Source organism: Heterodontus francisci, chromosome 42, assembly GCF_036365525.1.
Source record: "Heterodontus francisci isolate sHetFra1 chromosome 42, sHetFra1.hap1, whole genome shotgun sequence".
NCBI classification, from domain to species: Eukaryota; Metazoa; Chordata; class Chondrichthyes; order Heterodontiformes; family Heterodontidae; genus Heterodontus; species Heterodontus francisci.
In genome coordinates, this window is record NC_090412.1 from 16,215,693 (window position 1) to 16,241,183 (window position 25,491).

The following is a 25,491-nucleotide window of genomic DNA, read 5'->3' on the forward strand; positions in this document are numbered from 1 at the left end:
CAGGATAACAGCGGGTTCACTAAAGAGTTGTATGTTTTGCATTTGAATTGTCCACACATAGCTAGATCATAAATTTCAAACTGAAAATGAATCTGACACCAACAAATAGTCCATTACAATTTTTAAGCAAGAATTTCCTATTAATTCTTCCACTCTGCTAAGTAATAGGAAAGAACTCGTGGGAAATAGTTTGTAGCTACAGATCTCTGATGCTGGGCTGGTATTTAAATTCCTGTTAAACATGGCTCCTGGGAGCTGTGCAGTTTAGCTGAGATTAATCAGCAACATGACAAACTCTTCCCCAATTAAACGGAACAGCAACTTCACATTTTCTTGTTTGGTGGTCAGGGTGAATTTGAAACCTCTTGGCTCATGTTTATTTGACATGATCTCATCTGTCCTTAAGTGTACTATAGTCTGTTTTCAAACAGCCTGTTCCACCACCACCACCACCTCTCACACATGGGCATAATACAATCTGCTACACTTAATGCCGTGTCTTATTATAATGAAGTACTATACCATCTAGTTGAGAACAGAGTTTAGTATCCTGCTCCCAGTCTCCAGCTCTGAAACTGGCAGTGAAATGGTGACTTGGTTGGATTCACTATCTGATTTCAATTCCCTTTGCGAAAGTGCTCTCACAGCCGAGATTAGGAGCTTGCCTGGGAGGCAGTGTGTGTATAAACCTCTGTCCCAACACGTTTTAATGCATAGCATCGATTGGTAACAGTGGGCTGTTGTGACCTTTAGGTTGTTGTTAAAGTTTTGTTCATAGAAAAGTTAACTTACCATCTATTAAAACAGAGTGGATGCTTTCACACTGCTTTGCTATAACAAGTAAGCTTCCAGGTGAACAAAAAAATTCCATATTACCTCAACAGTGCCACAATCGCATTCCTCTCCACGCTCAAGAAATTGATTCCCACATGCTGGATTTCCATACAGTTCATCTGCTCTGGGGCTGTTCAAAAGGCAGTCCGTCATCGCTGATGCCAAGAACTTCTGCACCTCTTGATGACTGCAGCTGCTGAAGCTTTTAGGAAACACAAGCCTGAAAACAAATAAAGATGAGAGCAGCCAGTAAGAAAGATTTTGGGGCTAGATTCACATTACATTTAAAATTACCCCTTTTTTACTTGCAAAAATAGAATTAAAATGAAACTTGGATTGTTGCAAAATCAGAGCATTTAAATTTGAGTGTAGCAATGTGAAAACAGAGATGGGATTTATAATACTTCAGTATCACCAAGGTGCAATTTAACAAAAAGAAAAAAAAAAGTCAACAGTAATATTGTGCTCACTTAAATTATGACACAGCTTTTCTCCAAAGTGTGTTATTGCTGTTAATTAATTTAGTATAATGACAATGTAATTGGGGCTCTCTTATTAACTTCCCCCTCAAAATAAAAACAATTTAAATTTAGCCAATAAAATATCAACTTCGGTCAAGCTAGAATTTGAAAAGCAGTTAAATGTCATTCTTTACGATAGAACACCCTCATTCCAGTGCTCTGGTTGATTACATTGGTGGAACAACTATTTAAAGATCATGCTATTTAAGGGACAAAACTGTCCAAACCTTTTTACTTTCTCACTTTAAAAACTTGAAATCAAACTTTTGTTTGCTCCAAATATTTAGTGGCATATCATTACACAGACAGCTAGGCAACTGGTTCCCTTGTTTTAACTTGTTACAAATGGTTTTATTCTTACCCTGTTTTCTCTGCCATAATACAGCCACCATTGTTGTTCCTTGATGCTTCGCAGCTACAATATGTACTGTGATCCTCATCGTGAGACATGCCCAAATTGTGACCCATTTCATGTGCAATCGTTGATGCCAATCCTATTGGGTTCCTATTGTGGTCCTGAATATAATTACAATTATTAAATTATTACCATCACAATCATGGGCCAAATTAATGAGATTTGGTTAAGACACAAGTATTATATCCCTGAATAACTTGTGTTACCAAAATCCATTACTATAATGCATAATACATACTAAAAATGCAATCATGGCTGAAACTGTTTAACACCCAAAGAATTAATAGGATAGAAACAGGCCATTTGGCCCAAAAGTTCTATGCCAGTATTTATGCTCCACATGAGCCTTCTCCCACTGCACTTCATCTAACCCTGCCAGCATAACCTTCTATTCCTTTCTACCTCATGTAGTTATCTAGCTTCCCCTTAAATGCATCTATGCTATTTGGCTCAGCCATTCCATGTGGTAGCAAGTTCTACATTCTCACTACTCTCTGGGTAAAGAGGTTTCTCCTAGAGTCATACAGCACAGAAACAGGCCCTTTGGCCCATCATGTCTGTGCCAGCCATCAAGCACCTATCTATTCTAATCCCATTTTCCAGCACTTGGCCCATATCCTTGTATGCTATGGCATTTCAAGTGCTCATCTAAATACTTCTTAAATGCCTCTACCACCCCTTCAGGCAGTGTGTTCCAGATTCCAACCCTTTGGGTGAAAAGATTCTTCCTCAAATCCCCTCTAAACCTCCTGCCCCTTACCTTAAATCTATGCCCCCTGGTTATTGACACCTCCGATAAGGGAAAACGTTTCTTCCTATCTATGCCCCTCAATTTTGTATACCTCAATCAGGTCCCCCCTCAGCCTTCTCTGCTCTAAGGAAAACAACCCTAGCCTATCCAGTCTCTCTTCATAGCTGAAATACTCCAGCCCAGGCAACATCCTGGTGAATCTCCTCTGCACCCTCTCCAGTGCAATCACATCCTTCCTATAGTGTGGCGACCGAACTGCACACAGTACTCCAGCTGTGGCCTAACTAGTGTTTTACACAGCTCCATCATAACCTCCCTGCTCTTATATTCTATGCCTTGGCTGATAAAGGCAAGTATCCCATATGCCTTCCTCACCACCTTATCTACCTGTGCTGCTGCCTTCAGTGATCTATGGACAAGAACACCAAGGTCCCTCTGACCCTCTGTACTTCCTAGAGTCCTACCATCCATTGTATATTCCCTTGCCTTGTAAGTCCTCCCAAAATGCATCACCTCACACTTCTCAGGATTAAATTCCATTTGCCACTGCTCCGCCCATTTTACCAGCCCATCTATATCATCCTGTAATCTAAGGCTTTCCTCCTCATTATTTATGACACCACAATTTTCATGTCATCAGCGAGCTGACTGATCATACCTCATATATTCCTGAATTTCGTTTTGAATTTATTAGTGACTATCTTATATTTATAACCCCCAGTTTTTGACTCCCACACAAGACTGGTTTATACAACATCCCACCAGCTGAATATGTGACCTTTTCCCACCCCATCAAAAAAAAAAATTATTCATTCAACAGCTCGGGTTGACTGCAACTTAATCCCACTTAAGTGAGTTTTTTTTTTAAACTGGGCTACTAGATAGAGAACGAATGAAGACGTGAGGAGTTTAATTTAACAAAGAGTGGAGGAACTGCTATAGAAACATAGAAAATAGGAGCAGGAGTACGCAATTTGGCCCTTCGAGCCTGCTCCGCCATTCATGATGATCATGGCTGATCATCCAACTCAGTAACCCGTTCCCGCTTTCGCCCCATGCCCTTTGACCCCTTCAGACCCAAGAGCAAAATCTAACTCCTTCTTGAAAACATACAATGTTTTGGCCTCAACTGCTTTCTGTGGTAGTGAATTCCACAGGCTCACCACTCTCTGTGTGAAGAAATTTCTCCTCATCTCAGTCCTGACAGGTTTACCCCATATCCTTAGACTATGACCCCTGGTTCTGGACTCCCCCACCATCGGGAACATCCTTCCTGCATCTACCCTGTCAAGTCCTGTTAGAATTTTATAGGTTTCTAGGAGATCCCCCCCACTCTTCTGAACTCCAGTGAATATAATCCTAACTGACTCAATCTCTCCTCATACATCAGTCCTGCCATCCCAGGAATCAGTCTGGTAAACCTTTGCTGCACTCCCTCTATAGCAAGAACATCCTTCCTCAGATAAGGAGACCAAAACTGCACACAATATTCCAGGTGTGGCCTCACCAAGGCCCTGTATAATTGCAGCAAGACGTCCCTGCTTCCGTACTCAAATCCTCTCGCTATGAAGGCCAACATACCATTTGCCTTTTTTGCCACCTGTTGGACCTGCATGCTTACCTTCAGCGACTGATGTACGAGAACACCCAGGTCTCGTTGCATATTCCCCTCTCTCAATTTATAGTCGTTCAGATAATAATCTGCCTTCCTGTTTTTGCTACCAAAGTGAATAACCTCACATTTATCCACATTATACTGCATCTGCCACGCATTTGCCCACTCACTCAACTTGTCCAAATCTTCTATCTTGGCCAATTTGAATTGGATGCCAGCACTAGTAATGACACTACTCTTCTACATATTTGTTGAAAGCAGTAGGCTATATGTTTTTATAAATATTTTTATTAAAAGTTAGAAGGGGTTTTCTAATTCCATAAATTATGCTCTTAAATTAGGATTTTGGAAAAGAGGAACTTTCATTCTTTCAAACTGTACTAGGTGCCATGGAGGTAGCAACATGTATAACTTACCTCATTCACACCACCAGATTGATAGGAGCACATGGCAGATTTTGTCGCCAATCCAACAGTTGTTCCTTCAAAGCTTATTCCACTGAAAAAAATTGATATTTAATATTAGTAATAAGATTTCTTTTGCAAATAATATTACAAATTGCTAGCTTAACAGTACAGTAACTAAAGCCACAGAAACTCTTCATTGGTCACATGGATTGAAAACCTGAGGTTGTTTATACTCATCAATATGTAATTTTAGGCCACAACTATTTTATAATCGGTTCTCGGAATGTGAGCAAAATTGGCAAGGCAGCATTCATTACCCATCCTTAATTGCCCTTTCTCCTTCGACTGTTGTAGTGCTTGTGGTGACATTGCTCCCACAAAGGCATTAGTAAAGGAATTCCAGTATATTAACTAACAATGATGAAGGGATGGCGATAATTGTCCAAGTCAGGATGCTGCGTGTGATTGAGAGGAACTAGGTGATAATGTTCCTATGACATTAATATTTTGCCCTTCTCAACAGGGAAGATGATGCTGTTGAAGTTAACTTGAGTTACTGCACTGCATCCTGTAGATCAAACATGATGGAGGGAGTGCAAATGGCGCCAGATGATAGGGGTGCCAATCAAATGAACTGCCATGTCCTTGATGGTGCCAAGATTCCTGAAAGCCGTGGTGGCTGCACCCATCCAAGCAAGTGCTGGTATTCCATTAGCTTCAGGATGATAGATAGGCTTTGAAGGATCAGGAGGTGGACCATTTGTTGCAGAGGACCCAGCTTTTTTCCTGCTCTTGAAATGGCTGATCCAGTAAAAGCTCTGGTCAATACTGGCCTCTAAAATGTTGATGGGGAGGGGGGGGGGAAGGGATTTGGCAATGATGGCACCTTTGAAGATGAAGAGGAGATGGCTGAGCTTTTTCTTGTTACAGCTGGCGCTAATATGGACTGAATGTTAGCCATAATTTATCAGCCCAAACAGGATGTTATCCAGGTCCTGTTGTAGTTTGGCATCTTGCTGCCTCATTATCAAAGGAGTATGGAATTGAGCTGAAATTGTATTGTGGTATCAATGAACAGACTCCTGGTATTATATCAGTGGCTGGGATGGGGTGGGGGGGGTGGTTGGTGAGAGCAGGGGCAGGGTCATTGTTGAAGCAATTGAAGATGGTTAGACAGAGGACACTTCCCCAATCCCATAGAAAGTTATACAGATAAGACATAAACGAACATTTATGTCCTGAATAGTTACAATTTTGATTCCTTAATTAAGTCACATGGAAATAAATCTAAAAATGTAAATCAATTTCTGAAAGAATCTCATAAATACAATCCCTTCTGTAAAAACTGATCTAATTTTGTAGACCGGAGAAGCTACTAAAATTGCTCTTATGCACATTTAACCAGATATTTAAAGATACTTATAATACACTAATGACAATATTTCTCCCCGAGTTTGGTGTTTTCTATAGGTACATACGTGACAAATTGTGCGTTATCATGCTTCTTCTTTGAAAGTAGCTCCTTTCCACGCCATTTAAGGAAGTTATCTAGAGTGGTATCGGGATCTGAGCTGACAGTAATTTTGTTTGAACGGGTCCATACTTCTAACCCTACCAAGGCCACACGGATATTTAATGATCTGTATAACTAACAGAAAAGATGTGGAAAAAAAATCAGAACAATGCACTGCAAAAAGCCCATCCAATTCATTGAATTAAGTATTTGTTAAAAGTATTATAAATAAAATAAAAACAACCCTCAATATAATTTTGTTGCGTGGAAGCTATAAAGTTGTCAAAGGGTTAAATTTCATTAATTCCATGCATGAAACAGGCTCCTCTTCCCTGTCCAACAATGGGCCTCAACTTCAAGAAGACTGTCATGCCCACATTACCACTGTGTTCTTCCCTTTTCCTAGACTAGCTACTTTTAATACTGGTGGCCCTTCTGAGTAAGGCTACCCAATTGAGACTCGAGCTGTAACCATTTTGAACTGGGTTGAAATTGTCTAAATGTGTTTCACATAAAACCCTTGCAGCCAAAAGAAAGAAAAAACTTTAATTTATCATACTGGAATGTATACAAAGCCAGGTTCCAAAGATAAATGGGCATCAAGAGTTAATAGTTACAGTCTACCAAATATAGCATTAACAGAATTTAATGTATTTAACACGAGTACTATTGCATACTTAATCTTAAAACTCTATTGATGTACAAGGGTATATAATTACACAATTTTACACATCAGTTTTTAATGAATCCTTCTTAAACAATATGGAAAATTGAGACTGTTACAAAGAAATCCATGAAATGTTAAAGAACTTGAGATTCATCTATTGGATTTGAGGATCCTATGCAAAATTAATTTGGATAGTTTCAACCCAATTCCCAGTGAGAACAGACCTAGAGCAGGAAGTTAACTGGCCATCTGATGTGCAGAAGCAAGAGAATGATCTATATAGAATACTGGCACACTGCTGCAATGGGGGACGCTCTAAGGTTGTGGAACTTTGTTAAGTGGAGATAACTTTTGAGCAATCCTATACCTGATCTAGGAGTGAGAGCCGCTGACACTAGAGGCAGGGTTTTTAGACCCTGATGGGGACGAGTGGGAGGTGATGGGGACTAGGTCAGTTGATTGATGGTGGACTCCCAGCAGCAGACTTGGGGGGCCAGGGCTTCCCCTCCACAATTAGTGGCCCAGCTGCTGAAGGCATTTTTAAATTTAACAGTTTAAGAAGTTGGAGAGAGAACACCTTGAGATGGAGGCACTCTCTGTCTCTCTCTTACCTGAACTGCAAGCTGCTGTTTGTTTTTTTGTTTTTTTTTTTGAGTTGGAAGGCCTCCTATTGGCTCTCCATCTTCGAGAGCCTGCTCGCCATCCATAATTGGACAGCGAGCCTGCCCTCTGGCCAACGTGGGGTAAATGACTGCCAGGTGACTGTTTCTCACACAGTGCAGGGTCAGGAACCTCATTTGACCCCAATGTTGGGGTCCTGACCCAAAAGGCAAAATCCTGCCCTGGGTATCCAAGATGGCAAGTGTTCGATTCCCAGTACTAGAACCCTTCACTTTATTTAGTTTTATCAACTTCTCCATTCACAGCATTGTAAAAAATGTTACAGGTAGCCAAGGTGTAGAATATTTACTATAAGCTATGAAATCATTGGTAAGAGTAAAAACATTTAGTATTTGAAGAAACATTATCTATAATTAAATTGATTAATTGGTATAATACTAACATAAATCTTTCACAGGCAACATGATTGGAAAGACACAAAATTTTCTTTCAACTCTCTCCCCAATATTCCTGCTGGATTTGCAACTTTGGATTCTGCTATTTTGTTTTATTTTGGAACCACGTCTAATTCCTTCATTTTCTAATCCTTTACAAATGCCCGAGATGATCTTCACGTAGTGTTACGTCACTTATCTATTTAATGAGCGACTGATTCCATTATTTGCCTTTTTGTGAAATTAGTTAGCATATTTGACCTTTTCTCTTCCCCTCTTTATTTTGATCAGTCCTAAGGAGCCCCTCTAGAACAGTCATGCTATTTCCAGTGAAGGGTCCCACCCCAAAGAGTAACCCATCTTCCTCTTTCAGAGAATGATCAATCTATTACAATTCCAGTATTTTCTTTTCTCATTTCAGATTTCCATCATGTGTGTGTTTTTTTATTTAGCTTCCCACTCTCCAGAAAATAAAACAGATATTACCTTGTCTACATGGTTTACTATTTCCATCATACGCTGTCGTATCGTTAGAAAGTCTCGATTGAATTTTTTATACTGAAATGAAAAATAAATTCCAAATGACCTTGACAGATATAAACCAAAGCTTTCAAGAAGTTGTTTCATAAAACAACCTCAAAGAAAAACCCTGGCTAGGTTCCCTTAACACAAAATCACTACATTTATATTTTGAATATTGTTCATCCTCATTTTGAATATATTTCCCCCCCCCCCTCACTGGTTAGTTTAAATATTTATTGACACATGTCGTGCCTTTCTGAACTCGGATGGAGTCTGCGAGCACTTACAACAACGAGCTCCACACTGAGCAGAAAGAGGACAAATGAAACCCACCTTAAAAAGGAGGTTTAATTTAGTACAAATATACTAATCAACAATAAAGTGACAAGAATTTGCTACATAAATACAGGACAATAGGAAAACAACCAACCCTGGGTCTCAAACTGATTAAGTGTGCTTCAGAGGCTTGTAATATTACATGAGGTTATTAAGTTGTCTACAACATGGACTGACAGATTTGATAACTAACAGTTAAATTACACCAAGTTTCAAGCTCACTGATGAATATTAACAACCGTTCATGAGCCACAATTTGATCTGTAGAAATATAATACATTATGAAAAATTGTTTAGACACAATAATGTTTCTGCTGGAATAGCTATTGGAAATTTATCTGTTCTTTGAAATCAGATGCTGAAAGTCTTGACGAATTAACAAAATTCAAGGTAGCTTCTAAAATGTAACTAGTTAAAAAAAAATACATCCTTATTTAATATGAAAAGTAGGTTTACCTCAGCATTGTCAACAACCAAGAAAAGTTCCACATATCGGGTGCTTTGTGAAACCCGTGCAGATCTCTGAAAGGGGAGAAATAGGTAATCTGAATGCAGTTATTAACATGAGACATAAGGATCAACATGTCAGCATTTATCCAAATTTTTTGCTTGTAATTATAAAAGTATCACAAACATGCATATAGTTCACAGGAGTGATATACCCTGCCAGGAGGTTGGTAAAGTGCTGCCATTTTGGGTCCATTGTCATAAAGTGTAAAGTTATGCGTGCTGCACGATCCACGTTTAACTCTCAGGTGCTCCTGTCTGTACAATGCGTGTTCCCCAGTTTGAGCTCCTTCCAGTGGTTCAATTAAGTAGACATTATTCCCAGCCACGAGGATGCCTCTAGAAAGCAACATTAACAAATATATTGATCCCAACTCAGTGAATACTTATAGCAGTTTAAAAAGGATGGCCAAATTTCACAAAATTAAAGGGGAAGGAGAGTCCAGGAGAAATTTTTTTAAAAATTCAAAGTAGTCCCCTTTTTATAAAAGTAGAGAATTAGCAAGAAGTTATTTAGTGTTGTTTTAGCACGGAGATGCTCAGTCTTCCTCCTTGGAAGGCACTCTGCTTCTGCCAATTCTGGAATGGCACCATTGCAAACAGGGAGGAGTGAAAATACAACTTCAAACTGTCCCAAAGGCTGTTCAAGCCCTACTTGACCTTGGGAAACCGCACTACAGCTGCGATGCCAATTTGGCAGCAGGACTGCATGGGTCAACTGGGTCTGTACTTAGAGTTGGCTCAGTAGTCACATCCCCACAATGGAGCTGCTCTTGGACACATACAGACATTCTCCTTAATTGAAATAACTGAGGTGAGGGATCCCATTCTATGCTCTTCATGCTGGCAGAACAACGGACACAAAAATTGTCAAATAAATTTCATAAAACTGCAGGAATGAGGGACTTCAGTTTTGCAGAGAGACTAGAGGAGCCGGGCTTGTTTTCCTCAGAGCAGAGAAGGCTAAAACAAGAAAGAACTTGCATTTATATAGTACCTGTCAAGACCGCAAGATGCCCCCAATGCACTTTACAGACAATTAAGAGCTTTTGAAGTGTAGTCACTGTTGTAATGTAGGAAAGGGGAGATTTAATAGAGGTGTTCTAAATTGTGAGAGAGTTTGATAGAGCAATGAAAGAAAAACGGTTTCCACTGGCAAGAGGGTTGATAACCAGAAGACAGATTTAATATAATTGGCAAAAAAAATCAAAAGGGGAGATGAGGAGAATTATTTTTATGCAGCAAGTTGTTATGATCTGCAATGCACTGCCTGATGGAAGCAGTTTCAACAGAAACTTTCAAAAGGGAACTGGATAAATATTTGAAAAGAAAAAATCTGCAGGATATTGGGAAAGAGCAGGGAAGTGGGACTCTTTCAAAGAGCCAGCACAGGCATGATGGGCTGAATGCCTTCCTTCAGTACTGTACAATTCCATAAAATGTATAATTTCTTCAGTTAAAACTCCAGAGCACTTTGAGTAAACAGTACTTCATGAAGACTTTCCTTGCAGTTTGAGCTTGAAACAGTAGAATTTGGAATGGTTTTGAAGAGGACATCTGAAGAAAGTGATCTGGTGTTTTCAAAATGAAGTATAATACAATGTTTTAAACAGACATTGCTCACATGAAACCATTTTCAGGTTCCCCTCATTCAGTTACACCGGAGAGTAATAACTCTTACCCTAGCTTAATGCAAGATCATTTGGAAGCTCTGCTCAGCACAGCTTTCAGCCGTCGGTTGTATAATTAAATATAGCTTAAACCCAAATGAATTATAGCTTTTTTTTTCCATTGTACTAATGATTTATTTCAATATTTCTTACACTGCCTTTCTCGGGCAGTTTTATTGTTCGAGCGGCAGTGTTGTGAATGAATACTCCTTTTCAAACTATTTCTGTTGTTCACTGTAGAACAGTTTTGGCAAAGCTCCATAAATTGGCAGCCATTTCCTCGTGCCAAATGAACTGTACCTTGTACAGACTGGTCCATTACTCCCCTGTATATTAATCCACACACTATTGGGCTTTGAAAAAGTCATGTCTTTACTGCAAATTAGCAGCTGGTATACTACACCATTTCCCAATGTTTAAAAAAAAATCAAGCCACTTTATACGTTAACTCAACTAACACCCACAGAATACGCAAGTGTCACTTGAGCTGCACTGATTGTCTTCCAACTATATGGTTACAGGTTAAATTACAACGAATTATTAATTAAATTCAGCTACCACTGTTGAAAGTGGCTCTTGTTGGTCTTGGCGTGCCTGTGAGATGAAGCATTTCTTTGCTATGATTTCCCTATCTAGAGAGAAAGGGAATGCTGTCTTAAGTCACTTACTCAAGTGGGCCCCAAGTCTCAACTTTCCACTCACATTTGTCAGCAATGAGGGAAATCATGAATGTGCTGAACAAAACTTCTGGTGTCAAATGGGTTCTTGAAGGAAAACATGGCAGGATAATTATCAATATAAAGGCAGCTTAAATAAGTAAGAGGGCTATTATATACCTTAGTCCCGTACAAGTGCTGATACTGACAGAGGAATCATTGATGCCTTCAATAACACCATGATAATAACAATGATCCTGTGATAAATCACACAGATAAAAATTAAAGTATCAACATAATAAAATATAAAACACTTTAATTAAACAAACCATTTCTTAATAAGAAAATGGCAGAGAAATACCTCAAATTGTGGCATTTCTACCACTTCAGTTCCATTTTCCAAGTAATGGGTTTCAGAATAATGGTTGACCAGTAGCTCCCTGTTAAAGCACAAAATAAATGAATTGGAGTTGGACTGCGGAGTTTCGGTAAGCGTTTGAGAGTTGAGACAGCTGTATAAAACTCTGCATCCTTACCATTTTGAAATGAAGACTCATTGCATTCACTTCTACTCAACTCATTCTGTGGAACTCCTTACTTCCTCCAGCTTGGCAATGCCTAATCACTAGCTCTTGATTTATCTCATCTTCTGCCCCAGCAGTTTCAAGCTTAGTGGTATCCTGCCATATGGGTGCTGTCCCTTCACTTGTGTTGCTTCATTTTAATATAACTAAATGCAACCAATCTACTTAACAGACCCGAGTACATAATGCTGAAGTAGTAAAGGGTCTTTGATTAAAAATTTAAAGGCAGCATCCAATATCCATCAGAATATGAATGGAAATGTGCTGGGGCCTGTAGAATTTGTGTTGTAGACTTAAGCAATCACCTACATGGATATCCATCTCCAGAATAGATCACATTCTTACTTTTTGGGACAAGAATGTTTAATACATTTGGGTAACAATCCTTCATCTACAATTTTAAATGAAGGTCTTAAAAGCATTTAAAATGAGATTATTATAAATGTTTGTATGCCAATATCACCAAAAGTTATTCTAGGCTTATATTTTCCTCACCACAACAGCTTGGATTTATACAGTGCCTTTAACGTAGAAATATTGACTCAAGTTGCTTCACAGAGGCACAAGGGGGAAAAAAATGAACTCTGAGCTAAAGAAGGAGAGGTGATCAAAAGCTTGGCCAAAAAAGTGGGTTTTAAGCAGCATCTTAAAAAGGAGAGTTGGAGAGGCTTAGTGAATTCCAAAGCATGCAGCCTAGGCAGCTGAAGACTTGGCCAACAATGATGGGGCAAAAGGAGCGAGGGACTTAAAAGAGGCTGGAGTCGTAGGAATGGAGAGTTTGGAGGGGAGCACTGGAGGAGGTTACAAGAGTAATGGTGCCATGGAATGAATTATAAATTTTGAAGTTGGGGGACTAGGAGTCAATGCAGACCAGAAAGGAGCAGGGAAATGGTTGAGACAGCCAGTACAGTTTTAGATGAGCCGAGGATGGGTGGCTGCTCCAGATAGTCTTATAATAGACAAGTCTGAAGATGACAAAGGCTTAGATAAGGGCTTCTGCAGCAGATGGACTGAGGCAAGGGTAGAGGCGAGCAATGTTACTGAGTTAGAATTAAGTGGTCTTAGTGATGGAGAGGCTACGGGCTTGGAAACCCATCTCGGAATCAAATATGACACTGAGATTATGAACAGTCAGGGTTCAGCTTGAGATCCTGGCCAGGAAGGGTGATGGAGTACGCAGTGATGATACAAAATTTATGGCAATGGCCGAAAACGATGGTTTCGTTGTGCCCAATTTTCAACTGGAAAAAAACTGCAGGCCATCCTCATACTGAATGTCGGACAAATAGTCTGACAACATAGAGGCCATGGAGGGGAGGGGAGAGCTGGGCATCATCTGTGTACATTTACTTTTTGAGACTCATTCTCTCAGTGATCCCGTCCATGCTTGATGACCCGTTCGGTCTCTCCACTCCATATGTTTTTCTCCCTCCAATTCTCTGAATATTTCCAATCAGAGTCTGTGTGTTTTGTGGGTCTCTTTCCAGTTCTGTATGTCCCAGTGTTATTTTCCCAATCTCCTGCTGTCATTGCTCTGCATGCCTCAGTTTTTCTGAATCCTACTCTTCCCTGAAATTATATTCTGAGATATCAACACTTAATGTAGTCATCCTAAGTTCCTCCTTCTGTTATTTTAGCAGAAATGTTAAACCTGTTTAAAGCGAGTGAGTTAATGCTTCTGCTGAGGTAGCCTCAAGGCCTCTAACTTATTATCAGAGTCATTCAGAAAGGTTTACCACCATATTTCCTGTTTTTCTAAACAGCCTTCCTCTTCAGTATTGCTATCTCTGAAAAACAAAGAATCCGCCCACCCAACCAGAGTATTAACCAACATATTGCGCTCTTCCCACTTTTAAAATATGTATTTTTTGACAAACCCCAGAAAATATTCATGCCGAAATAGGTCACAAAAATTGCTCTTTACAAATTCGACATTAGTAACATGGTATAAAAGTTTGAATGATCAGCGTTATCAATTCCTTTTGCAACATTCTCCCCAGATGCATTCACACTCCTACTCTACAAGGAGCTGGTATTTAACTTCTGTGCTATCCATCCATAGCAATAGACTTTAAACCGTACATAATCACGCTAATATCGCCAGTATGTGCTTCCACCAGCAGAACTTACAATGGGACTAATTTATATTAAAATTGATTTTTATTTGTCAACTTGTTCTAAGCCACTTCATGTTTGCAGCTAAATGGCTACTCAATTAATCAACGCTACCTGACTGGAACTAACAGAAAGACCACATGTAAAATTAATTTAAACTTTTTGCACTGCAGATCTCCAACACATGGACACTGGAGGCTTCTACAAAATAAAGCAGTTGGGTCATGACCAGCGCGTGAACACCAGTGTGCACTCTCCAAATTTTGCAGTTGCTTATAGTCACAATGAAACAACTAGCGTGACTAGTACTGTACTGGGATGTTGAAATCACAATCTTACCCATTCTTTTCAAGATGAACAAAGAATTCACTCCCTTCCAGATTTACAGAATAGGTGACTTTTTCTGGATAGACAATCTGAATAAATGGGAAAAAAGATATTATTCTTATATTCAAGACCACTTATCATTGTGCAATTTTACACGATAGGATAAGAATTTCTCTGGAGCAGCATCATCATAAATATATTTGCAGACACTTCCTCTAGTCAATACTTCGACTGAAATTGTAACACTTGCTGAGACAAAGGCCTTATTTAACAACTAGAAAAGTTTTATCCCAATATGCTGATCAGAGTTTTACAGCATAAACCATGACTTGTTTCTGGACCATCTGATCCATTTTATGTTGCTGAATCATAGAATGGTTACAGCACAGGAGGAGGCCATTCGGCCTGTTATGTCCATGCTGGATCTCAGCAAGAGCAAATCAGCTAGTCCATCTCCCTTGCCTTTTCCTAGTAGCTATAGTGAGGTTTTTATTTACTGTCTCTTTATGGTTAAAGCGCAAACTAGCAATAACTTGGCTGAATTTTATTTATGAACTCATCTAAACTGTTCCACAACTAGCATCAGATGTGAATGAACTGTAATGACATTTTCAGAGAGCCCTGGGAAATGCAGGAATACAAATTCAGAAATAAATCGTTTTCAGCACAGTGGCGCAGTGGTTAGCACCGCAGCCTCACAGCTCCAGCGACCCGGGTTCAATTCTGGGTACTGCCTGTGTGGAGTTTGCAAGTTCTCCCTGTGTCTGCATGGGTTTCCTCCGGGTGCTCCGGTTTCCTCCCACAGCCAAAGACTTGCAGGTTGATAGGTAAATTGGCCATTATAAATTGCCCCTAGTATAGGTAGGTGGTAGGGGCATAGAGGGACAGGTGGGGATGTGGTAGGAATATGGGATTAGTATAAATGGGTGGTTGATGGTCAGCACAGACTCAGTGGGCCGAAGGGCCTGTTTCAGTGCTGTATCTCTAAATAAATAAATAAACCCTTCTTTTCTGCTTCCCAGTGTCTTGAGTCAGCCCAGCTCAGTGGTAGCATTCTTATCTTGGAAGCAGAAGGCCATGGGTTCAAATCCCACTCTAGAAACTGAGCACTTAAATCTAAGCTGACATTTCAGTGCAGTATTGGGAATATTGCATTGTCATAGGTACTGTCTTTTAGATGACATTAAACTGCCTGTTCAGTTTTTTAAAATCCATTCATTCCCATGATGCAGGCATTGCTGGCAAGGCTGGAATTTATTACCCAGCCCTAGTTACCTGCAGTGGTTTGATATAACTGAGTGACTTGCTAGGCCACTTCAGGCAGCAGTTAGCAGTCAACCACGTTGGTGTGGGACTGGAGCCACATAGGCCAGTCTGGATAAGGATGGCAAGTTTCCTTTACTAACGGACATTAGTGAGCCAGTTGGGTTTTAACGACAATCTGAAAGCTTTATGGTCACTTTTACTGATAGTTTGTTTTTGAAACTGAATTCATTTTTCAAACTCAAATTCAGATTTCTGCATTACTAGGCCAGGCCTTTGGAGGAGTTTGTTAAACGGAGGCCCCGTCTGCTCTCTCGGGTGAACATAAAAGATCCTACACCACTATTTTAAAGAAGAGCAGGGGAGTTATCCCAGTGCCCTGCCCAATATTTATGACTCAACAAATATCATTAAAACAGATTATCTGGTCATTGCTATTTGTGGGATCTTGCTATGTGCAGATTCACTGCTGTGTTTCCTACATTGCATCAGTAATGGCACTTCAAAAATGCTTCACTGAATGTAAAGGATCTTGCAAGGCGCTCTATGAATGCATGCCATTATTTTCTTTCTTTGGATTATTGGTCTATGCCCCTGGATTACTAACCCAATAATATAACCATTACATTACTGTACCCTCCTAGTGGATGTAAAAGATACCAAACAACAACTTGGATTTATATAGCACCTTTAAATGTAAGAAAATGTCACATGACACTATTTGAAGAGCAGGGCAATTCTCCCAGTGTCTTGGCCAACATTTATTCCTCAACCAACACCAGAACAGATGAATGGATCATTCAGCTCATTGCTGCTTGTGGGGCATCACTGTGTGCAAATTGGCTTACAGGTGCTATAAAAAAGGTAGATGATCACCAAGGTAGTGAAGAGGAAGCCCATGCCCTCTAGTTAGCAACTCACCAGCCCATGGAGATAGTTATTCTCTCTCTACTTCATTGAAACTCTTCAGATATCTATTCTTAATGTTCAGTTTTCCAGCAAAAAGAATGCCAATTTCTCCAGTTATGAGAAGACACTGAGGCTTCTTATCCCTAGTATCATCTGAGTGAATCTTTTCTGCACCATTTCCATGGCCTGAACATCCTTCCTAAAGTAGGGTAACTAAAATGGACAATATTCTGACTGCAGCCTAACTGATAATTTGTATTGGTTTAGCATTATCTCTGCTTTCCTACTCCCTGTCCCGAAGATTCAATCTGCTTTTTTTTTAAAAAACCTTCATCAACTTGTCTCCCCACTACATATCTGGACCTCTAAATCTCTGCTCCTTTTAAAGTTTAAGAACTTAATGTATGTCTTCCCTTTCTACTTGCTGCAAAAAAAGATATTTCTCTGCTTTAAATTTTATCTGGCATTTATCAGCTTAATCTAATAACCTTTTTGCCTTCCCCTGAAGATTCATTCTGCTTTTTGTCCCCGATACCGAAGTCCAGATCAATTTTATATATTGACAAAAGCGACGATCTCAACAGTGACTCCTGAAAAACATCACTGTTTACATCCCTCCAAATCAAAATCATTCATTAACCATTATTCTCTATTTTGTGCCCTCTAACTAACATCCTTTTTTTAAAAAATTCATTCACAGGATATGGGCATCAATGCAAAGTCAGCATTTATTGCCCATTCCTTGTTGCCCATGAGTAGAATGGCAGGGGAATGGGAATCTGAGCAGGGAGACAAAAGAGGGAGGAATAAGGATAGAGATGAAAGACAGAAAGGTAAGAAGCAAAAGTGGAAGGCAGAGAAAACAAGGGCGAGAAACAAATGTGGCCATAGTGCAAAATGAAGCTAGGATGATTAACAATGTTAAAAAGACAAGTCTAAAGGCATTGTGTCTTAATGCGCGGAGCATTCGCAATAAGGTAGATGAATTAACAGCGCAAATAGATATAAATGGTTATGATATAGATACGATTACGGAGACATGACTGCAGGGTGATCAGGGAACTGAACATCCAGGAGTATTCAATATTTAGGAAGGACAGGCAAAAAGGGAAAATGAGGTGGGGTAGCTTTGTTAGTAAAGGGGGATAACAATGTAATAGTGAGAAAGGATATTGGCTTGGAAAATCATGATGTGGAATCTGTATGGATGGAGCTAAGAAACACCAAGGGACAGAAAACATTGGTGGGAGTTATCTATAGGCCCCCAAACAGTAGAGGAGATGTAAGGGATGGCATTAAACAGGAAATTAGAGATGCACGCAATAAGGGTACAACTGTAATCATGGGTGATTTTAATCTACATATAGATTGGTCAAACCAAATTAGCAATAATACTGCTGAGGAGGATTTCCTGGAGTGCGTACGTGATGGTTTTTTAGACCAATACGTTGAGGAACCAACTAAAGAACAGGCTATCCTAGACTAGGTATTGTGCAATGAGAAAGGATTAATTAATAATCTTATTGTGCGGGGTCCCTTGGGGAGGAGCGAACAGTACATGATAGAATTCTTCATTAAGATGGAGAGTGATGTAGTTGAATCCAAAACTAGGGTCCTGAATCTAAATAAAGGAAACTACGAAAGTATGAGGCGCGAGTTGGCTATGGTAGATTGGGGAACTTCACTAAAAGGGTTGACGGTGGATAGGCAATGGATAATATTTAAAGAACGTGTGCTTGAATTACAACAATTATTCATTCCTGTCTGGTGCAAAAATAAAACCGGAAAAGGTGGCTCAACCGTGGCTTACAAAAGAAATTAGGGATCATATTAGATCCAAGGAGGAGGCATATAATATTGCCAGAAAAAGCAGCAAGTCTGAGGATTGAGAGCAGTTTAGAATTCAGAAAAGGAGGACAAAGAGATTGATTAAGTGGGGGGAAATAGAGTATGAAAGTAGTGTGGGGAACATAAAAACTGACTAAAAGCTTCTATAGGTATGTGAAGAGAAAAAGATTGGTGAAGACAAATGTAGGTCCCTTACAGTCAGAAACAGGGGAATTTATTATGGGGAACAAAGAAATGGCTGACCAACTAACTGCATACTTTGGTTCTGTCTTCACAAAGGAGGATACAAATAACATACCAGAAATGTTGGGGAACACAGGGTTTAGTGAGACGGAGGAACTGAAGGAAATCAGTATTAGAGAGAAATGGCGACGGAGAAATTGATGGGATTGAAGGCCGATAAATCCCCACGGCCTGATAATCTACATCCCAGAGTACTTAAGGAAGTGGCCCCAGAAATAGTGGATGCATTGGTGGTCATCTTTCAAGATTCTATAAACTCTGGAACAGTTCCTACAGGTTGGAGGGTAGCTAATGTAACCCCACTATTTAAAAAAGGGAGGTAGAGAGAAAACTGGGAATTATAGACCAGTCAGCCTGATGTCAGTAGTGGGGAAAATTCTAGAGTCCATTATCAAAGATTTTATAGCAGAGCACTTGGAGAACAGCGGTAGAATCGGACAGTCAGCATGGATTTACGAAAGGGAAATCATGCTTGACAAATCTACTAGAATTCTTCGAGGATGTAACTAGTAGAGTTGATGAGGGGGAGCCAATGGATGTGGTTTATTTGGACTTTCAGAAGGCTTTCGACAAAGTCCCAAATAAGAGATTAGCATGTAAAATTAAAGCGCTTGGGATTGGGGGTAATGTATTGTGATGGATAGAAAATTGGTTGGCAGACAGGAAACAAAGAGTAGGAATAAACGGGTCTTTTTCCGAATGGCAGGCAGTGACTAGTGGGGTACCGCAGGGATCGGTGCTAGGACCCCAGCTATTCACAATATATATTAATGATTTAGATGAAGGAACTAAATGTAATATCTCCAAATTTGAAGATAACACAAAACTGGGTGGGAGGGTGAGTTGTGAGGAGGATGCAAAGAGGCTTCAGGGTGATTTGGACAAGTTGAGTAAGAGGGCAAATGCATGGCAGATGCAGTATAATGTAGATAAATGTGAGGTTATCCACTTTGGTAGCAAAAACAGGAAGGCAGATTATTATCTGAACAGCTATAAACAGAGAGGGGAATATGCAACGTGACCTGGGTGTTCTCGTACACCAGTTGCTGAAGGTAAGCATGCAGGCGCAACAGGCAGTAAAAAAGGCAAATGGTATGTTGGCCTTCGTAGCAAGAGGATTCGAGTACAGGAGCAGGGATGTCTTGCTGCAATTATACAGGGCCTTGGTGAGGCCACACCTGGAATATTGTGTGCAGTTCTGGTCTCCTTATCTGAGGAAGGATGTTCTTGCTATAGAGGGAGTGCGGCGAAGGTTTCCAAGACTGATTCCTGGGATGGCGGGACTGACGTGAGGAGAGATTGGGTCGGTTAGGATTATATTCACTGGATTTCAGAAGAGTGAGGGAGGGATCCCATGGAAACCTATAAAATTCTAACAGGACTTGACAGGGTAGATGCAGGAAGGATGTTCCTGATGGTGGGGGAGTCTAAGGATACGGGGTATGCCATTTAGAACCGAGATGAGGAGAAATTTCTTCACTCAGAGGGTGGTGAACCTGTGTAATTCTCTTCCGCAGAAGGCAGTGGAGGCCAAGTCATTAAATATATTCAAGAAGGATGTAGATGTATTTCTTAATGCAAAAGGGATCAAGGGATACGGAGAGAAAGTGGGAACACGGTACTGAATTAGATGATCAGCCATGATCTTTTTTGAATGGCGGAGCAGGGCCGAATGGCCTACTCCTGCTCCTATTTTCTATGTTTCTAGTAGGTGGTGGTAAGCAGTCCATATGGTGAAGGTACTCCCAAGGTGACTTTTTCATCGCAGTTTGGTACAACTGCGTGGGTTGCTGGACCATTTCAGAGTTCAGACCCCTAGATTGTCAGTCTGGTAACATTAACTACTATGCTCCTATAACCTTTTAATGACCTGCTTTAACTTCATCAGCAAGCCTCATATACAGCACTTTATCAAACTACTATATTTCCTATCAAATTTGTCAGCTATGACCTGCCTTTTATCAATCTGCATTGGCTGTCCTAAGTTAACCCATGACGTTCCAGGTGATTATTCATTTGATCCTGTATTACGGCTTCCAGAAACTTACCCACTATGCATGTTAGTCAGACTGATCTATAGTTACCTGTCGTATCCTTTGTTTTTGAATGGAACCATTACACAGGAAAATTTCCAAGCCTCTGGCAAAACTTCCATATCCAAAGGTATTTTAAAGATTGAGGTCAAAACCTCTGCTTTTTTCTCTCTGGTTTCTTTCCCCCCCCCCCCCCCAACCCCCCACCCCACTCCCACATTCAGGGCCTGGTGCCTTTCCACTTTGAGTTTCACCAATTCTTTGTTTAGTTTAGTGCAGGAATCTTTCTAATTCAATATGTAGTATCATAATTGCTTTGATGCGGCTCCTCAGAGTTCAATTGTGCACAACTGAGTATCCCAGAAAGAGAAGACGTTTGGATACACCTAGCCTGAGCAGCTGAGTATGAGGCTATTCAACCACATGATGCATCACAGCTGACCCCAAGCCCATTCTCTGACAAATGCACAAATTATCAAATAGTAGTGGGAACCCTGACCAATTTTCATGCCCCCAGTTCGCTGCCTCCCCACACCTCCACAAACAAACTCAGGGCTCCTGAGGCCACTTATATTGAGATCAGCTAACAGCACAGACTGCAAATCAAACCCGAGACCTTCCTAGTCTGCACGCCTCAGCTACTCAATGCCTTAACCAGCTGCCCCATACTTTCTTAGTTAACGATGCCATTCCTTTATGCCGTCTCACTCACATATTCCTGTTATTCCAGTCTGTACTTGGTTGGCATCCCTGTAGTTGCTCTAACCTGACTCACTTGTTTAAACAATTTTTTACTCTGTAGTCAATTACTTGTACAATTTTCACTTGCTTGTATCCTAGTCATTCAGAAAAATTACACATTTACTATAAACATGTTCTAAACTGTGTCATATTATATTCCCACCTCTGAAAAGGACAGCTCCCTTTTCCTCAGAATGGTGTTCATTAAACGAGGTTTCACTATTTCATATTTCTCTACTTCAGGAAGTGGTTCAGACAAGGCAGAACATCCAGCTGCAGAAAAAAAGCAAGTCAGCGGGTTAGAAATAACCACAAAGTTTGTAATTTCAAATAATTCATAACACTACAGTATAATTAACATTGAAGTGCATAATAAACAAATTATAATTTGGTGACAAATATGTCAACCATCAGTGTTTAAGGTCTGTTCAGATGGGTTCTAAATGTGTAGTTCCATTATAGCCTGTGGATTTTAAACTATAGCATAAGTATAAAATTCTAAAAATCAAGCAGCATTATATTTCCATTAACTTCTCTGATTTGCCTATAAAGTTTGGAACATTTTAAACATATTCAATTGATGAGGTAACAGATATGCCAAAGGCAGATTTAACTAGGAGATGATAAAACGTTTTGAAATTAGTTTTGCCAAGAACTCGTCATTGCATAAAATTCTGGGATGTTTAAAAATTAGATGCAAGAGTATCAGCATTTGGGATATATTGAAGTAATCCGGGATAAAAGGATGGAGTCAGAGATAGTGGTTTCAGTTCTATCAACTAAATGGTAAAGGATTTAAAAAACTGAACTCTTTATATTTAATGTATTACACTCATGAATAATGCGAGATTTAAACTTACCGTATGTTGTATATACAAGCAATAACACAAATCTACTAGAAATCCAGTGCATCCTGCTCTAGGACGGGGTTTCTCCCTGAAGGACACAGAATACATATATCCCTGCTTGCTGAGTGAGGATCAGTACATTTACTATCACACTGAGAATGACTCACTGCCACAAACCCCGCCTGACTGTTACTGCCATTGGATCACTCAGGCTCCAATCAGCTCCAATTAGTTGCAAAGTAGTGGGTTAAGAGTTAACACTGAGGCATAGTGTGTGACCGCAAAGATTTCTTGGTTGCTTCTCTTTTTGACAGATTAATCTCTTGAATAATTTTTACTCTAGTTAATTGGTATTTTTAAAGCATATAAAAGATCCATTTGAAAGCGAGGAATTAGCAAGAAAGCAATGCCTGCGGGTAGAGCGGACCCGGAGGTTTGCAAGTCGCTTGTTTTGAGCGGAGCACTTCTTTAAGGTTAGATTTTAGGGGCAGGGCAGAGCCGAACAAACGTCAGGCTGAGTCAGCAATGAAACATATAGACCCGGACCCGCACCTTTTCCGGAAAGGGCCTCCGTGTTGAGCAGTTCCAGCATCGATAATGTCAAGGAATAGAAATTTACGTCCATATTAATTCCTGATCAAATACTCCCACAGACTCCCAGTCCTGATTGTTAGGATAGGAGTGGAGATGAACCGTGTTTGTTTTACACACACTCTCATATTGCTTTCAATGAGAAAATTACAATTCCCATGATGTGAAAGTTTTAACAAAAAGGGTAAAACTTTTCCTCCTTGTGTTCCAACTGAGAATTGGAGGATGGGCATAGCACATTATAGTTGGTTGCCACAGACTCACATCCCCACTATTGTTCAGTGGAGGGCAGCTAACTTCCCCAGAATAGGAGAAAATTGCCTTGTTTGACTCTCGTACACCACCTAGTGGCTGGTCATAGAGCAATATTGGCAGAGGCCTGAGAGGAGACTTTTAAGTATTTCGCTGACACAGCATGGTGAAAGATAGATAGGGAAATTGAATAAAGTACCCTAAAATAGCAGAAAATGGCAAGCGGAAATGGCAGGAAAATTGAGTCTTTGCACAAGGCAGGATGATGGCAACTGTGTATGTACATGCTGTCTGTCCATCTAATTCCAAGGGCATAATTGCTACTCAAAACACTAATCATTTGAAAAATAAGAGCTTTGCTTGAATATAGAAATATAAAATAAAAATACAAACTTAAAGAAAGTCTCTAAACTGGGCCCCTTGTCTACAGTTATTATGTAAGCCTCTGTAAAGTGCTTATTTGAGTCTTTCTGATCCTTAAATTGTATTTTATTGTAGAGAAACCTTAAAATGCAGAAATATAAATCCATTCTAAATGATACCGTGCCAGAACATCTTAGCCTGGATCCTCAATAAAACTTAATTTAAAAAAACATAAATTACCTATGCAAAGCAATCAATGGCACAGATTAATGACCGAGGTAATTTTAGTTCCTCAGGCGAATTTCATGGCCTGTCCACAGTTCCAGAACTTCAGGTCAGCCAATGATCTACTTTTGCAAATTTAGAGTGCACTGAAATTTTGAGCCATTAGCAACATTGCTGACCTGTCATGTAGCTATTCCTTTCGACAGAAACACAATTCATTCACAAAATGTAGCCTTATTCATATTTTCTCCATCTTTTTTCATTTTTTGTGGAAGCATGCATATGAGGTTAGCTGAGTGACAGGAAACAGACAGTACTGGTGAATTTTTTTTGGATTGGAGGAAGGTATACAGTGGGGTTCCCCTGGGGTTGGTATTAGGACCACTGCTTTTCTTGATCTATATTAATGACCCAGACTTGGATGTGCAGGACACAATTTCAAAATTTGCAAATGGCACAAAACTTGGAAGTATGGAGAACTGCGAGGATAGTGATAGACTTCAAGAGGGCGTGGACAGTCTGGTAGAATGGGCAGACACGTGGCCGATGGAATTTAATGCAGAGAAGCATGAAGTGATACATTTTGGTAGGAAGAATGAGAGGAGAGGCAATATAAATTATACAATTCTAAAGGGAGTGCAGGAGCAGAGGGACCTGGAGGTGTAGGTGCACAAATTGTTCAAGGTGGCAGGGCAGCATGACAAAGTGGTTAATAAGGCATACGGGATCCTGGGCTTTATAAATAGAGGCATAGAGTACAAAAGCGAGGAAATTATAGTGAACCATTATAAAACACTGGTTTAGCTTCAACTGGAGTATTGTGTCCAATTCTGGGCACCGCACTTTAGGAAGGATGTGAAGAGAAGATGCAGAAAAGATTTACATGAATGGTTCCAGGCGATGAGGGATGCCAGTTACGTGGATAGATTGGAGTTGCTGAAGCTGTTCTCTTTAGAGAAGAGAAGATTAGGGAGGAGATTTGATAAAGATGTTCAAAATCATGAGGACAGGATAGGGAGAAACTGATCCCTTTAGCAGAAGGGTCAAGAACCAGAGGACACTGACTTAAGGTGAATAACAAAAGAAACAAAGGCGACATGAGGAAAAACTTTTTTATGCATCGAGTGGTTAGCATCTGGAATGCATTGAGAGTGTTGTGGGTGCAGATTCAATCGTGGCTTTCAAAAGGGAATTGGATAATTATCTGAAGAGAAAAAAATTGCAGGGCTACAGGGAAAAGGCATGGGAGTGGCACTAACTGAACTGCTTTTGCAGAAAGGTGGCCTAGACACAATGGGCACTTCTGTGCTGTAAACATTCTATGACTCTATTCCTCCAGTAGAAAAAAATGGTTCTTCTCTACATTTAGTGGAAGGCTTGTCTCAATTTCCTCCCCAAGTGTTTGTGTCATTTCAACAGGAAATCTAATGACTCCCGCAGTGGATTAACTTTCTTACACTTGCATTCACAGCTCACATATAAAGAACAGCAACCTGGCCAAGGTTTTGAATGAATGGCATCACCTGTGGAACTGTTCTCCATGTGAGTCTGCACTTTCAGAACAGAAGATTGTGCATCATTTCAAAAATAATTACATTTTATTTGTACATAATTGAAGCGAGGCCTATTTACTGGCTCCTTCTGAAAGGATTTCCTTTGTTTTTGAGCCTGGGTTTCAGC

The 25,491-nt window shown here is 40.0% G+C and overlaps 1 protein-coding gene across 1 annotated transcript in view; it reads right to left on the reverse strand.

The window, feature by feature from the left end:
- Nucleotides 1-22,825, reverse strand: part of adam8a (ADAM metallopeptidase domain 8a) — a 47,497-nt gene extending 24,672 nt beyond the window's left edge. The window contains exons 1-12 of the mRNA XM_068020632.1: nucleotides 22,393-22,825; nucleotides 21,696-21,805; nucleotides 14,508-14,584; nucleotides 11,831-11,909; nucleotides 11,650-11,726; nucleotides 9,299-9,482; nucleotides 9,093-9,158; nucleotides 8,265-8,336; nucleotides 6,022-6,191; nucleotides 4,553-4,634; nucleotides 1,717-1,871; nucleotides 877-1,054 (exon numbers count right to left, since the gene is read on the reverse strand). Of these exons, the coding sequence (XP_067876733.1) occupies nucleotides 877-1,054; nucleotides 1,717-1,871; nucleotides 4,553-4,634; nucleotides 6,022-6,191; nucleotides 8,265-8,336; nucleotides 9,093-9,158; nucleotides 9,299-9,482; nucleotides 11,650-11,726; nucleotides 11,831-11,909; nucleotides 14,508-14,584; nucleotides 21,696-21,805; nucleotides 22,393-22,444 (1,302 nt within the window). The 5' untranslated portion in view covers nucleotides 22,445-22,825. The remainder of the gene's footprint in view (nucleotides 1-876; nucleotides 1,055-1,716; nucleotides 1,872-4,552; nucleotides 4,635-6,021; nucleotides 6,192-8,264; nucleotides 8,337-9,092; nucleotides 9,159-9,298; nucleotides 9,483-11,649; nucleotides 11,727-11,830; nucleotides 11,910-14,507; nucleotides 14,585-21,695; nucleotides 21,806-22,392) is intronic.
- Nucleotides 22,826-25,491: the final 2,666 nt, after the last annotated feature.